Source organism: Candida margitis (genome assembly GCF_024628925.1).
Source record: "Candida margitis strain CBS 14175 chromosome Unknown scaffold16, whole genome shotgun sequence".
Taxonomy (NCBI): Eukaryota; Fungi; Ascomycota; class Pichiomycetes; order Serinales; family Debaryomycetaceae; genus Lodderomyces; species Lodderomyces margitis.
The window spans coordinates 50,073-64,709 of record NW_026261824.1 but is presented as its reverse complement, the minus strand read 5'-3'; the positions used below and the strand labels follow the sequence as shown (position 1 = coordinate 64,709).

General features: G+C 37.5%; 5 protein-coding genes across 5 annotated transcripts; 2 read left to right on the top strand and 3 right to left on the bottom strand. All coding sequences in view use genetic code 12, as the record gives it.

Moving 5' to 3' along the window:
- Positions 1 to 1,321: 1,321 nt before the first annotated feature.
- CANMA_003306 (uncharacterized protein) lies at positions 1,322 to 2,650 on the bottom strand (the record flags this gene model as incomplete). The annotated part of the gene is made up of 1 exon (XM_051815470.1): positions 1,322 to 2,650. The coding sequence occupies one exon, from the start codon at positions 2,648 to 2,650 to the stop codon at positions 1,322 to 1,324; it is 1,329 nt and encodes a 442-aa protein (XP_051671044.1).
- Positions 2,651 to 3,618: 968 nt separating this feature from the next.
- On the bottom strand, positions 3,619 to 3,910 carry CANMA_003305 (uncharacterized protein; the record flags this gene model as incomplete). The annotated part of the gene is made up of 2 exons (XM_051815468.1): positions 3,619 to 3,802; positions 3,855 to 3,910. The coding sequence occupies 2 exons, from the start codon at positions 3,908 to 3,910 to the stop codon at positions 3,619 to 3,621; spliced, it is 240 nt and encodes a 79-aa protein (XP_051671043.1).
- A 2,279-nt stretch (positions 3,911 to 6,189) lies between these two features.
- Positions 6,190 to 8,676, top strand: FLC1 (putative flavin adenine dinucleotide transporter; the record flags this gene model as incomplete). The annotated part of the gene is made up of 1 exon (XM_051815467.1): positions 6,190 to 8,676. One exon carries the CDS (start codon positions 6,190 to 6,192, stop codon positions 8,674 to 8,676), a length of 2,487 nt encoding a protein of 828 aa, XP_051671042.1.
- A 367-nt stretch (positions 8,677 to 9,043) lies between these two features.
- On the bottom strand, positions 9,044 to 10,564 carry CANMA_003303 (uncharacterized protein; the record flags this gene model as incomplete). Its single annotated transcript, XM_051815466.1, has 1 exon — positions 9,044 to 10,564. One exon carries the CDS (start codon positions 10,562 to 10,564, stop codon positions 9,044 to 9,046), a length of 1,521 nt encoding a protein of 506 aa, XP_051671041.1.
- A 378-nt stretch (positions 10,565 to 10,942) lies between these two features.
- On the top strand, positions 10,943 to 14,611 carry BMS1 (GTPase; the record flags this gene model as incomplete). Its single annotated transcript, XM_051815465.1, has 1 exon — positions 10,943 to 14,611. One exon carries the CDS (start codon positions 10,943 to 10,945, stop codon positions 14,609 to 14,611), a length of 3,669 nt encoding a protein of 1,222 aa, XP_051671040.1.
- Between the last annotated feature and the right edge of the window lie 26 nt (positions 14,612 to 14,637).

Genomic DNA, 14,637 nt, shown 5'->3' with positions numbered 1-14,637 from the left:
AGAGATCACTGATTTTCTAAAACCTTTTTCCTCCATACTTTCACTATATAAGTTTAATTGAGCGAAATATAAGCTCTCATGCATGCACTATGACTCTTACGGGACAAAATCTACAACATGGATTCGTGCATGGCTAACTTGTAACATACACTTTTTAATTGACAGAGCAAAAGGGATAACCTACAACTAAGTAGCACTCTAGGATTCCAACTCCTATCGTATTTCGGCTGAATGCTTTTTTCAAAATGGAATTCTTTCTTGGCTTGTAATGTAATCTTAGTCCCAACACCCTAGATCTGGCTAAGACAATTTTATTGTAAGGCACTAAACACAATGAAATATTGCAGCTTGAGTCCATGATTCCCTTAGTCTAGTAAAAAGTACACAATGATATCATTTGTAAACTAAGCGGAATAACTAGAATGGGTGGAAACTTAGGAAAACTACAAGAGTTAATCTCGCCACTAGCTCTGCAACAGATAATACTTCTCGTCAAAACAACTTGGTTAAATCCAGGTTTTAAATAAGAGTTGTAATGTTTTTTGTTAATTTACTTTTTAACTATATTATAGTAAATGATTAGCATTTTATATAAATTTGCAACCAATTTGTTTCATTTAAATTTAGCAAAAAAAACATTTCCCACCAACTACGCTTAAACTTGACCTAATCAAAGACTAAACCCATGCTTGAGACTTTGAATGTTTTGAAATTATCTAGAAAAGCAATTTATACGTACTCTTAATAGATTTATAAATGAATTTATCAATTTCCACTGTTTTGCTTCCTCTCTTAATTATGTATCACATGCTCAAATTTAAGTGAGTTGGGAAAACCAGCAAAACTTTAATCACATCGAAAAGCCTGCGTGGCGAAATGGTTATCGCTTTTGACTTCTAATCAAAGGATTCCGGGTTCGAATCCCGGCGTGGGTTTTCTTTACTTAGCGGCTTTAGCTCACCTGGGAGAGCGTCAGACTGAAGATCTGGAGGTACTGTGTTCGAGCCACAGAAGCCGCATTTTTTTACTTTTTTGCAACCTTGTGAAGCTGAAAGCACGAGATGGGGTTTATGGAAGATAGAGGAAATATTGTTATACCCAGCTTTAAAGTACACTAACACTAACATTCATACATCTTCGTGGGGTTGGAAAGAGAGATTAGTTGCATTTGTATATTTTTAACCAAAACCATAACCGGTTTACAAAATCTTTTAAAAAATAATAATCATAATCATGATCATAATCATAATCCATATGCGTCATAACATTAACAATAGTAGTAAATGAGTATACTCCCATCCCCTCTGGTTCCTCTCTAGTTTCAAAAACCATTGACAACTTCATTATAAACTTCATTCAGCTCCACCTTCATAAACTGGCACAACTCAACAAACTCCACTTTCAAAAACTGAGCCAACACCAAATCCAAACATTTCAAATTAAAGTTGAAATTAATCAAATAGCAAAAATTGACTTCAATCTTTGACAAGTCACGTAAACTAACACCAACAACATGAGTGAAATTCTGTTGTTTTTGATAAACGTCGTCAAGCAACTTGGTGCATGTTCTGATTGCTCCCACGGTGAATCGAAAAGAATTGTTGGTAGTTAGTGTAACTTGACCGAGTAAGGTGGTTAGTTTGAACAAGATGTATATGGAATGGAGGTAGGCTGTAGTTGAGATTGAGGGCGAGTATTGCTTTATACGTAAAAGGAATTGTTCAATGGGTAAATTAGGAGTTTTAATCAACTGGAAAACTTTAACCAATTGCTGATTGGCATGGTTGATTTTTTGCGAGTGTTCGATTTCCGAGATCAATGATGTACGGAAATTAGATATAGCAGCGGTGGTGGTAGTGGTGGCGGTGTTTCTACCGCTGCTATTACTACTCTTGGAGGGGAGTTCTTCTTCTGACGATGATGCTGAATTAACTTCATCCAATTTAAAATTTTCAAGTAAGGTGTCAATTGGGATATATTTAGCCGGAGAATGATCACCTTCATCATTGTCTTTATTACTACTGTAATTAAAGTTGATATTGTCAATGTTTTCATCATTAAATACTACTTCATCATTATCATTTCTGTCTAGTAGTATGTCTGCTGGTAAATCATTTCCATCTGCAAAATCCTCAACAACTGTTTTTCCATCATCGACATCCATGTGGTCAGTAGTTACCAATGGAGGTGCTGTTCCTGTTTTATCACTATGCTCATCTGTTCTTAGTGTACCAGTAGAAGATCCCAATGAATTTGTAGTAGATGTTGAATTTGAATGCGAGATTGGTGGTGAAACTGAACAAGAAGCTGAAGCATAACCATTCTGACCTCCATTACTTGCTTTATTCTTATTCAAGAGTCGAGCCATAGCAGCTTCTTCTCTTTCTTCCAATTTTTGCAATTGCTGTTGCCTAAATTTGTCATAAAGTTGGGGATTTTGTTGTAATTTAATCATAAATTTAATAAACAGGGCATAGATATAAATGACATGAAATATGTGCAAATTATTGACGTTTTTCAATCCATTCATCAAATCAAAAGTTAATTCATCTAAATGAATATCTTTTAATGATGTTGGGTCATCCACAAATGTCTCTTGTGGTGGCTTCAAGTTCGGTATTTCTTCGATATCTTTAACAAAGTTGGTCATTAGGGAAATACAGCTCTGAACTGTCTATTCTATTGGTTGTGATTTATAATTCTTTTATTTTTTAAAAAAAAATCTGTGTGAACTGTAGGGGCTTGTGTCCAAGTTTTTACTGTTGTAGGATTGGTTGGTGCTGTCTAGTTCAAAAAGATGGTTTTTTTTTTATATCAAAGCTAGCACATATATGTGGGGGGAAATGGTTGTGACGAGAAGATACTGCACAAAGCTGGTAGTTTATGTAGTTATATAAAATGACAATCTAAGATGATCCAGTATATCTGTGTGTGAGTCTGTACGTGTATGATTTAATGATATGCTGATGCTGATGATGATGATGTTTTGATATTTTGTTGAAAAGAGAATTTTTTTACTCGTGTGTTATGTATGCTGTGAGTGTTGTGAGTGTTGTGAGTTGTTTGTGTTTGCTGTGTCACGAGAAAAAAAAGGAAAAGAAAAATGACAATAAACAATAAAATGCGACACGCAAAAAAAAGCGTTGAAATTGCGCACAACATCCAAAACACCATTCAAAAGACATTAGTGACAGTGGTAACAGAACCAAGGATCTTTTGGGTACGGGGTATGACACTGAGTAGATTTATACAGTCTCGTGGACAAAAATATATATTGAGACTTACAACTTAGAGTCTTTGTACAATATTATAAATTTCACATAATATATCAACACTTTGCTGTCAACTTTGCATATTGCTCAAGAGGAATTGACTTCACGTTTAAACCTCTCGTAGAACATATTAAGCAAGTCTCTTGTATGTTCTGTGAATGGGACTCTGTTCTTTCCAATCAATAGCTCCCTTATCTCTAGAGCACACAATCGAAATCTTTCTTCTTCTGCTTTGATTTTCCATAAGTTTTTTCCTTTCCAGTTCATCTTCTTGAGGTAATAACTTATGACTCTCACCTGATGCCGGCTCTTTTTCTTTCTCTTTCTCTTGCTTGTGCTTCTCATCTCAACTTTCAACTTCAGGCTCATCATGCATCTTAGGTGCTATTTCAACCAGTCCATCGACATCTTCAGTATCATCAACAAAATCACTAACTTCCAAGTCGAATGATGTGTCACTTTCATTTGGAGAATCAGTAATGGTTAAGTCAGGCGTAGAGAATCTTGTGGAGCTGATGTCTAGGGGTTGACTTAAAGACTCTTCAGCACAGTATGAAACGTTTTGGAGATTAGCTTTCTTACCAGGTTGACCCCGACTGCTCTTTTTGGTTTAATCCGTTTGCCGATTGGGCTCGCATGCAGTCTTGTGTCCTCTTTGTGCTGTTTATCAAATGCTCTCTCGAGTACACACGACACACAGGACTATTGAATGTATTGAATGTATAGCCAATTGTATAGATAATTGTTATATGTTGTGTTATGTGTTTGGAAGTGTGGCTATGCCATCGGCAGTTATAATTTGGAGTTTTGTTTATCTAAGTGTTGCAAAGTAGCAGAAACAAATAAGAGAATGGAGGAAGAGAGAAAAGAACCAGGAACACGTAATGTCATTCTGTCCTATTTGTGTGTCTAAAAAGAGTTGTAGTTATTGTGTTGCACATCTAAAGCATCCATCAACAAACAACAACAACAACTACATCATCATCTGAGGTAAGATGTGAGATCTGAGTTGTGGGATGTGCAATTATACTCTTGTGTTGTTTTTTAGTTCCTTCTCTATAAAACTGTGTGTTGTTGTTGTTTATGTTTTTTTTTTTTTTTTTCATATGTGGCACGCGTACTAATTGCGTGTAGAGGTAACGTGTACAACACAAAATCAGAAAAACCTCGAAAAAAGAGAAAAAAAGAGGTCGTGCACTTGTGACACATACCATATCTAGGTGCATATATTTTGTTATGCCAGCCAGCGTTGTGCTGGTAACACAGTATTCTTAGTATTTGCAAGTGCAGGTGCAGGTGCAGGTGCAGGTGCAGGTGCAGGTGCAGGTGCAGGTGCAGGTGCTGCCGTTTAATAACCGCTGAATATCTTCTGCAAAATGACCTTGCTTCAACAAAATAAGCTGGAGTTTATCATCAGTATGTTATATAGTTACAGGCACTGCGCCTCACACCACCGCATCTCTTCTGTCCATCAAGCAAACAAGCAAATAAGCAAATAAGCAAATAAAATACAAAACAGTTATCTGTAATTGTGTTTTGACTTATAACAAAGAATACATCTCTTTGTTGAAGGTTAATCTCTCAATTGTAGAGAGAATTGTGCAGTGTGAATGCTCTGCCCATATAATAGTACGTGTGGGTATTTGTTTGTGTGTTGCATATCAAGAATATAAAATAAAATAAAAATAAGGAGTTTGTACACTATACACGACTTTATTACACTAAAGCCTATTTTTTTTTTTATTATTTCCTTTCCGATTAGACCGAAACTCATCATATATACACCAGATTTACTATACAGAACAAATTGCATTATAGCAGTAAACTATTTTACAGGATATCACAAGTGGTGTCTCCGTCTCTAAAACTCTTGAGCAATACAGTCAGAAATAAAGAAAAATAGAAAAATCTTACTAAGAATATAATATAATATGTTTTTGATTTTGTGTGTTGAGTGCTATTATTAGACAACTTAGTAAATACACACACACATAATACATACACACATAATACATACACACATACACATATACTATTCTATTCGGTCCCATTGATTAGAACGCAATTGAACATTCTACATAGTAAGTAGTAGTCTCTACGCTGTTTGTTTTCTCGATAACTTTATGTTAGTTTGCTTTGCCAAAACAGTAAGAGAGGCTATAATACACATTCAATTAAACAATAGAAAATTTTAATCTTATATACAGTACAAATACATGTACACATAACATTTGCACAATACACACGACTTCACTTGCATTTCTTTTGTTTTTGTCCCCTTCCCGTTTCACTTTACACTACACTCTGTACTACTACTACTACTACTACTACACTGTACTATACTATACTATACTGTACTACACTCCTCCCTTTATGAAAAAAAAAAAAAAGATTTTTACAACCAACAAATCACCACATTTTGAAAATTCACAACAAATCTAATCTTCTTTTACAACCAACCAATAACAACCAATAACTACAACAACAACAACAACAACATAAGTAACTACGGAATACACTCCGAACCACCATATAACCCATACATCCACTCCATTCACCCCATTCCACTGAGTAAGTGACTACAGAGGTAGATATAGAAATACATTTTTTAGAGCTAAGATTACTTGTACACAAACAGTTCTTCTCCCCCCTTTCAACATCATCTTTTATCAAAACCACAACACAAGAAAACACTAACACTACACTAGCACTACACTCAAGATTATATACTGCCTAATCTTGTCAAACACTAACCAAATCATCACCGCCTACACTCGCTAGACAAACATCCACAATTATAATCTTTTTTTTTTAAAAAAAAAATTTTAGCTTTAACCCCCTGACAGATTATTTTTAAGGGAAGAGCCAAGAGAATAAACATATTACACACACACCCACACACTGCCATAAGATCTCAATGCTATATAAACAGTTTCTGATTTTACTCACATCCTTGTTGTGTCTATTCATAACTCCTGCCTATGCTAGAAGAAAATTATCGGCATCTTCATTAGTCACATGTATGGATAATTCGCAAATCTCACCACAAACTTTCAATGTCACTTTTGACCCTGATGACCGGTCTTTACGATATACTTTGGATTTAAATACCGAAATCAGTGGTAAAGTACTTGCTCATGTCCAAGTTTATGCTTATGGGTTTTTAATTATCGAGAAGGATGTCAATTTATGTGATATTGGTTGGAAACAATTTTGTCCTCTTTATCCAGGACAAATTAAAGTTGATTCAATCCAATATATTAGTTCAACATATACCAAGGAAATACCCGGTATTGCTTACCAGGTGCCTGATATAGATGCCGTGGTTAAAGTTGTTGTTCGTGATCAGTCTAGTGGTGACGTAGTATCATGTCTTCAGGCAAGTTTCACCAATGGTAAAACAGTTAGTCAAACTGGTGTTAAATGGGCCACTGCTGTCGTTGCCGGTTTAGGTCTTTTGATTGCCGCCATGTTGTCAACATTTGGAAATTCCAATGCCGCATCGCATATTGCTGCTAATGCCGTTTCGCTTTTCCTTTACTTTCAAAGTGTTGTTGTGGTGTCTATGCAAGCAGTTGAAAGAGTGCCACCAATTGCTAGTTCATGGGCCGAAAATCTTGCTTGGTCAATGGGATTGATTCGCATCAAATTTATGCAACAGATTTTCAGATGGTATGTTCAACTGACTGGTGGTACGCCCACCACTTATTTTATTGGAGAAACAGAACAAATCTTGGTGCAAAAGAGTAAACGTTCGTTAGACTATGAGTCTTTCTACTTGGGTAAAAAAGTGGTTGATTTCGCCAAACGAGGATTGGATTATTCATTACATTCAAATACCTATTTAATTGTTTTACGTGGTATTAGAAGAATTGGTTATAACAGTCACATTGAAACAACTTCCATTGTTCCTACTGGATACACCTGGTTTGTGTTGATTGGATATTTACTCGTGGCTTTATTGGTATTTTCCAAATCCATTGTCATTTTATTAACTAGAACTGGCAAACTCAATCCTCGCAGCTTTTCCATGTTTAGAGGTAGTTTCGGAAGTGTGGTTAAAGGTTCGCTATTGAGATATATTTGGATTGGATCAACTCAATTGACGATTTTTTCATTATGGGAGTTTACTAGAGTTGATTCTGGTGCTGTTGTTGTATTGGCAGTATTGTTTCTCCTTTTGATGCTTATTGTATTTGGTTGGAGTTTTTACAATGTATTACGCATTGGACAATTATCGCGTCGCAAGTTTAATAACCCTGCTGCTTTATTATATGGTGAACAAAAGACGTTGGAGAAGTACGGGTTCTGTTATACAATGTTTCATGCTGATTTATACTGGTTTGGAATTGTTTTACTCGGATACAATGTATTCAAGGGGGTATTTATTGCCTTTTGTCAAGAGTCCGTTGGTGGTAAAGTTTCCGTTTGGCCTATTTTCCTTGCTGACTTGGCATACACGATTGTATTGTTTTGGCTTTCACCATTTTTAAACAAGCCCACCAATATTTTGAATTATATGATTGCGATTGTTACCACCATTAATTCATTTTTGTTTTTGTTCTTTTCCGACATTTTTGGCCAACCAGCACAAGTTGCTTCAATTATGGGATGGGTGTTTTTCATTCTCAATGCAGCATTTTCGTTTGTGTTGTTGATTTTCATTATTGCTCTTTCGTTGTTTTCAGTCATGAGTAAGAACCCCGATGCTAGATTTGCTCCTGCCAAGGATGATCGTTTTTCATTCCAAAGAAAGTCGTCAATCAAGAACAAGAATGGTCGTCAAGCAGCTTATCTTGATGAAAAGAATGGTAATGTTGGAGGCAATGAATTGGCCGCATTGGGTATTGCTGCTCAAGATCATTCTGCTGATTGGGAATCACAGATGTACAAGTTGAATGATGTATCTAGAGACGAGGAGGCATCTTCTTCCACACCTGATCATATTAGACCAAACAATAACAGGTTTAACAACAGTGATGATATAATTGAATCCGAGTCGGTTTACTCTGAAGGACCGGTAGGCACCACAGACAAGACAGGCGCAACAGGTGGGTCTGGAGGTGGAGGTGGAGCAACATCAACTTTTGGTGAATGGAAGAATAAATTTGCTAGGAGATTGTCAAAGAGAAAGGGCACCGCAAACAAGCATAACAGTGGTAGCAGTGATGAAGGTAACATGACCAGAATTAGTGATACATTACACTATGATCATTACGACGACGAGGACGAAGATGCTTCAAACGAGAAGCTAAATTCAACAACAAATACTCACCAACAACAACTCGACAGACCAACTCCTCAATATGGTGCTGATGAGGATGCCAATGGACATGCACGTACTGGAAGCACAACTTCTAATTTGGTCAGATCAAATCCTACCAATACCATGAATATTCTTTAGAGAGAAGATCAGATGGCATAGAATACGTTCGATGGCTTTATTTTTTTTGATTCGAGGGTGAAGAAGGAAAGCGTCATCCTGTTGATGGAATATGGGATAGTCCATTATTTACTCAAAGGGTTGCGATTTAAGCCACCCAAAAAACATTTCTGTTTATTGTATTACTAGATTTTTCAACGCTTTAGACAAAAGCAAAGATAAAGGAAGAGGTTTCGTTTTTAATAACCTGTTTTCTTTATATATATGTACAAAAAGGATTTTTAAGATTTTAAGATTTTTAGAAAAAGGCGTAGTTCCTACTTGTAAAGGATATGTTTTAGTCACTCTTGTTTAGTCCTGTGCATTAGCTGGTCTCTGCGAAGAAGCTTTAATCAAGGTTGAGTTTGTCCCATTTGTCTTCGATTTTTAGCAAGATCCGATTAATGTAGTTTTCATTTAAAGTTGCCAACCAAAAACTAACTTTTTGATCCCATGATAAACCATCACTGGCACCTTTGGCTTCAGCTGTCTTGACAACTTCCCCATTTGAATCATCATTGCCCAACATTATCTCCTCACCACCATACTCAAGAGGAGATGATGATGCACTGTCAGATGCAGGATCGCGTTCATTTACATTGGCTCGATTGTAACTCTTCACCAACCAATTAAAATCCAAGGGCGCAATCAATTGATTGAGGAGATTGGCCAGGTACGCCACCATTTTGCTCACCACGTGTAAATCAACATCGTCGTAATTATACTCCTCGTTCACTTCAATCTTGCTGGCCCATGAATGGAGGTTCATGTCAGGGGATGATTCTTGTTGTTGCCATGGTGTGAATCGGAGGAGATTGAATGAAGGAAATAACATGTTTGCCGTAGATAATGATGACGGTGGTACCGTTGTTAAGTAAGGTATAGTCTGGATCAACTTGGGATTCAACACGTGGTGCAACTTGTTCTCGAACCATTGTTTAGTGGAATCTTCGGCGATTAGTGGTGCTAGCGGCCGTGATAAATGGGGATCACATTTGATTTGGAAGTTCTGCAGCACCATGAAAAATGGTGAAGCTGAAGGGGAGGAGGGACTCCCGAGGTTATTGATGCTGCTTTCGTTTAAAAAGGACTCGAGAATTTGATGTTTTTGATCTAGTGGTATCAAACATTCATACAAACCACCGACAAATGTATGCGGCATGAAGAAGGATATTTTGCGTTTAGCGTATTTTTTACGGCGTGCCATTTTGTAACAGATTAAATTATTGATTTCTTGAGTTAATGCGGTGTGAAGGGATATAGTTGATAGCAGTTGCAGTTGTTGCAGTTGTTGGTTACCACCATCGAATTTATTGTACTCGCCTGCCATAGATGTCCGGTGTTGTTGCAGACGTTGTTGCAGTTCAAATTTGATGTTTTTATTCTTACCGCTATATTCAACCCAATTACCATTTGTTAATTTCTCCATAGTTAAATCAAATTTCTTGCGTAACAACTGTTTGATCTTGCTGGTTTTATACTTGATTGTGTGTAATACATTGTTCAAGGAGGATGATTCAGTAATACTATTGGATTCAAGTTGCGTTACATTTGAACAGGCGCAATTCCTCATTGAGAATGAACATGAATTATTGCTGGAGCATGCCTTGTTGGTTATCATATTAATATCTCTATTATGCTTCTGTATCAGCATTTGATTCATCCCCACTACTTGCTCACTTAGTTTTGGTTTCAATAAACAAAAGGGCACCTCCCAGTCAACAAAGTTACTAGTTTGAGTCCGCAACACTTTTTTATAATCAACTTTTCCACGGCTACAATGAGCTATAGTGAGAAAGTGCATGGATATGGGGGGAGCGTACCCGGATATTTTATATTGGCGTACGATTTTGAATCCTGTGAATGGCATTGACGGTGTGTTTGGTGACGATGCTGGATTACATATTTTGTGATGATTAAAGAGCCAGAGTCCCTGTACAGGGTGCGGGAAGATTAGTAGGAGTAGTAGTAATAGTATTAGCTTAATATAGTCTGAAATATGGTTCATTTTGCATGATAAAGTAGACTGGTAATGGTTGATTGATTTTAATTTATATTTTTTTTGTAATGTTGCAAAAACTTGGAGGTGATAAATGTGACACAAAAAAGGTGGAATAGAAAAAAAGTAGCAGCGATGAGGAGGACTTTTACCACAGACAAAAAAATCTTCAAAGAAGTAAAGTCACTCTCCTATCACACCTTTCTTTTATTTCAACAACTACTGAACTGACGTTTATTCTCCTGTACTATGGATCAACAATCCAATAAGGCCCATAGAGGGGCCACCAAGAAAACAGGAGCCAAAAAGAAACTACATCAAAATGGTCAGAACAAAAAGGCATTTGCAGTAGCAGCACCTCGAAAGTTGGAACGGATGGCAAGAAGATCGCATGATGTCAATGAACGTAAACTACATGTGCCCATGGTTGATAGGACCCCAGACGATGATCCACCACCAGTTATAGTTGCCGTTGTTGGACCACCGGGTACTGGGAAATCTACATTGATTAAATCATTAATTAGACGATTGACTAAAACCACCTTGACGGAAATCAAAGGTCCCATTACTGTGGTTAGTGGGAAACGAAGACGATTAACTTTTATTGAGGTGAATAACGACTTGAATTCAATGATTGATGTGGCCAAGATTGCTGATTTAGTACTTCTTTTAATTGACGGGAACTATGGATTGGAAATGGAAACTATGGAGTTTCTAAATATTGCTCAACACCACGGTATGCCTAGAGTACTAGGAGTAGCCACTCATTTAGATCTTTTCAAATCTCAATCAACGTTAAGAACATCGAAAAAGAGATTGAAACACCGGTTCTGGACTGAAGTTTATCAAGGTGCCAAGTTATTCTACCTTTCAGGAGTCATCAATGGTCGTTATCCTGATCGAGAGATTTTAAATTTGAGTAGATTCATATCGGTTATGAAGTTCAGACCTTTGAAATGGAGAAACGAGCATCCTTACTTGCTAGGTGATCGAATTACTGATTTAACTCATCCACAATTGATTGCCGAAAACCCGAAATGCGATCGAAAAGTGGCTGTTTATGGATATCTTCATGGTACTCCATTATCCTATAAAGATGCCAATATTCATATTGCTGGTGTTGGTGATTATACCGTATCGTCAGTGGAGAAATTACCTGATCCTTGTCCCACGCCTTATTTTGAACAACGCTTGGAAGAATTGGAGAGAGAAAGAATCAAGGCGGCAGCTGAACTGGGTGAACCATTAGCCAAAACAACAACTAGGAGAAGAAAAAGATTGGAAGATAAGCAAAAGATCATATATGCGCCAATGTCCGATGTCGGCGGGGTTCTTGTTGATAAGGATGCAGTCTATATTGATGTTGGTGATAAGGAAAGTTTTAATGCTAATGCTGAAGATGGTGAAGTTAGAGGAGAAGGCGAAAGCATGGTTACGAATTTACAAGATGTTGCTAAAACCATGTCGGAACGATTTGAAGAAGGCCCGGGATTGCAATTGTTTTCAAATTCAAGTGCATTGAGAAATGAAGTATCACAAGATAGTGATGGTAGTGGAGAAGATGAAGCGCATGGGCTTTTATCTGACGTGGACGATGAAGATGACGAGGAGACTGTTGTGGATACAGGTAGGACGTCAATGAGGAAAGCAAGAGTGTATGGAAAATCGATTTCTGAGGATGATGAATTTGACAATGCTAAGTCTGATGATGAAGAAGAAGAAGAATATAACAGTGAAAGAGAGCCTCGATTGGTTGAGGTTGATTTCAATAGCGACAAATACAATGATAAAGAATTGGAGTACGTTGAAGATTCGGCACTTTCATCTGATGAAGAGGAAGATTCCTACAGATCAGCAGCATCAAGATTGAAAGGATCGAGTAAGAGGAAATGGGACATCAACAAATTGATTTACATGACAAATATTGATCCTGCCGATGCCATAAAGAGGTGGATGGGTGAAGCTGACGACGACGATGAAGACGAAGAAGAAGAAGACATTGAACAGGATGACGATGATGATGGAAATTTCTTTAAAAAGAAGGATGTAAAGCAACTGAGTGATGATTTGGATAACTCAAAGCCAAAATTTCCTCCAGTGGAAGAATTAAAGAAAAGATTTACGTCCTCAAATGACGATAGCGATGTGGAGTATGAGAATGGATATTCTATTTTGAAGAAGAGATTATTGACTGCACCAAAGTTGAATGATGACGATGAAGACGAGGAAAAGAATGGTGAAGCAGGTAGTGGTGATGAAGATGAAGAATTGTACGGTGACTTTGAAGATTTGGAAGATGAAGAAGGTACCCAAAAAGCTTCGAACGGTAAAGCAAGGGCTAACGATGGTGACAATGGCTATGACGACAATGACGATGACGACGACGAAGATGAAGGTGATGACTTCGCTGATTTTGACGCTGAAGAAGAAGCCGAGGGAGAAGATGATGCCCTTGATAAGGACGAGAATCTAACAGTTGAACAAAAACGTCAACTCAATGCTGCCAAAAAGGCCAAATTAAAAACCCAGTTTGAAGAAGAAGAGGATCGTGAATTTGGTGCTGATGATCCGGAAGGTGACACCGAAGCTGAGACGTGGTATGAATTTCAAAAGAACAAAATGGCTAAACAATTGGAAATCAACAAGGCCCAATATGAAGAAATGGATCAACAACAACGTATCAAGATTGAAGGGTACCGTGCTGGGTCCTATGTCAAGATTGTATTTAATTCATTGCCGTGCGAGTTTGTTGAGAATTTCACCCCAGAATACCCCTTGGTTCTTGGAGGGTTATTGGCTACTGAAATGAGATTCGGTATCATGAACTCGAGAATCAGAAGGCATAGATGGCACAAGAAGATTTTGAAATCGCAAGATCCATTGATTTTATCTTTAGGTTGGCGTCGATTCCAAACATTGCCCATATACACCACGTCTGATTCGAGAACTAGGAATAGAATGTTGAAATATACTCCGGAACATGCTTATTGTTTTGCATCCTTTTATGGGCCATTAGTTGCTCCCAATACAACGTTTGTCGGGTTCAACATTGTTGACAGTAAATCAACTACGGGAGCATTTCGAGTAGCAGCAACGGGAATCGTTGAAGATGTCAATTCGTCGGTTGAAATTGTCAAGAAATTGAAGTTGGTGGGTCATCCATACAAAATATACCGCAACACGGCTTTCATCAAGGACATGTTTTCTAATGGTTTGGAAGTTGCTAAATTCGAAGGAGCGCAAATTAGAACCGTTAGTGGTATTCGAGGAGAGATTAAACGAGCATTATCTAAACCCGATGGGTATTTCAGAGCGACTTTTGAAGACAAGATATTGATGTCCGATACGATTTTCCTCAAGACTTGGTATCCCATCAAGATTAAGAAATTCTACAATCCAGTCACCTCCCTTTTGTTGAACCATCATTCTGAATGGAAAGGTATGAGATTAACGGGACAAGTTCGTGCTGATAATGAAATTGCCACTCCATTACAAGATGATTCGCAATACAAGAAAATTGAACGAGTTGAACGAAGATTTAATCCATTGCGCGTACCTAAATCGATCCAAACTGATTTACCATTCAAGTCGCAAATCCATCAAATGAAGCCACAAAAGAAACAAACCTATATGAATAAGCGGGCTGTTGTATTGGGTGGCGAGGAAAAGAAAGCGCGCGATTTGATGCAAAAGATTGCCACTATTCGTAAAGAAAAGGATGTCAAACGAAGGAGTAAAAAAGATGAAAAGTTCAAGGAAAAGTTGAAGAAAATTGTCAAGAGTGAAGAAATGAGAAAAGAGAAGGAAAAAGAACGCAAGAAGGAATATTTTGCCAAGGAAGGTAAAAAGAGAGCCATTGGTTCTGATGAAGGTAACGGAGGAGGAGGAGGAGGAGGAGGAGGTAAAAGAAGACGATAGCCAGAGTTTGATGTAGAGAAGTACAA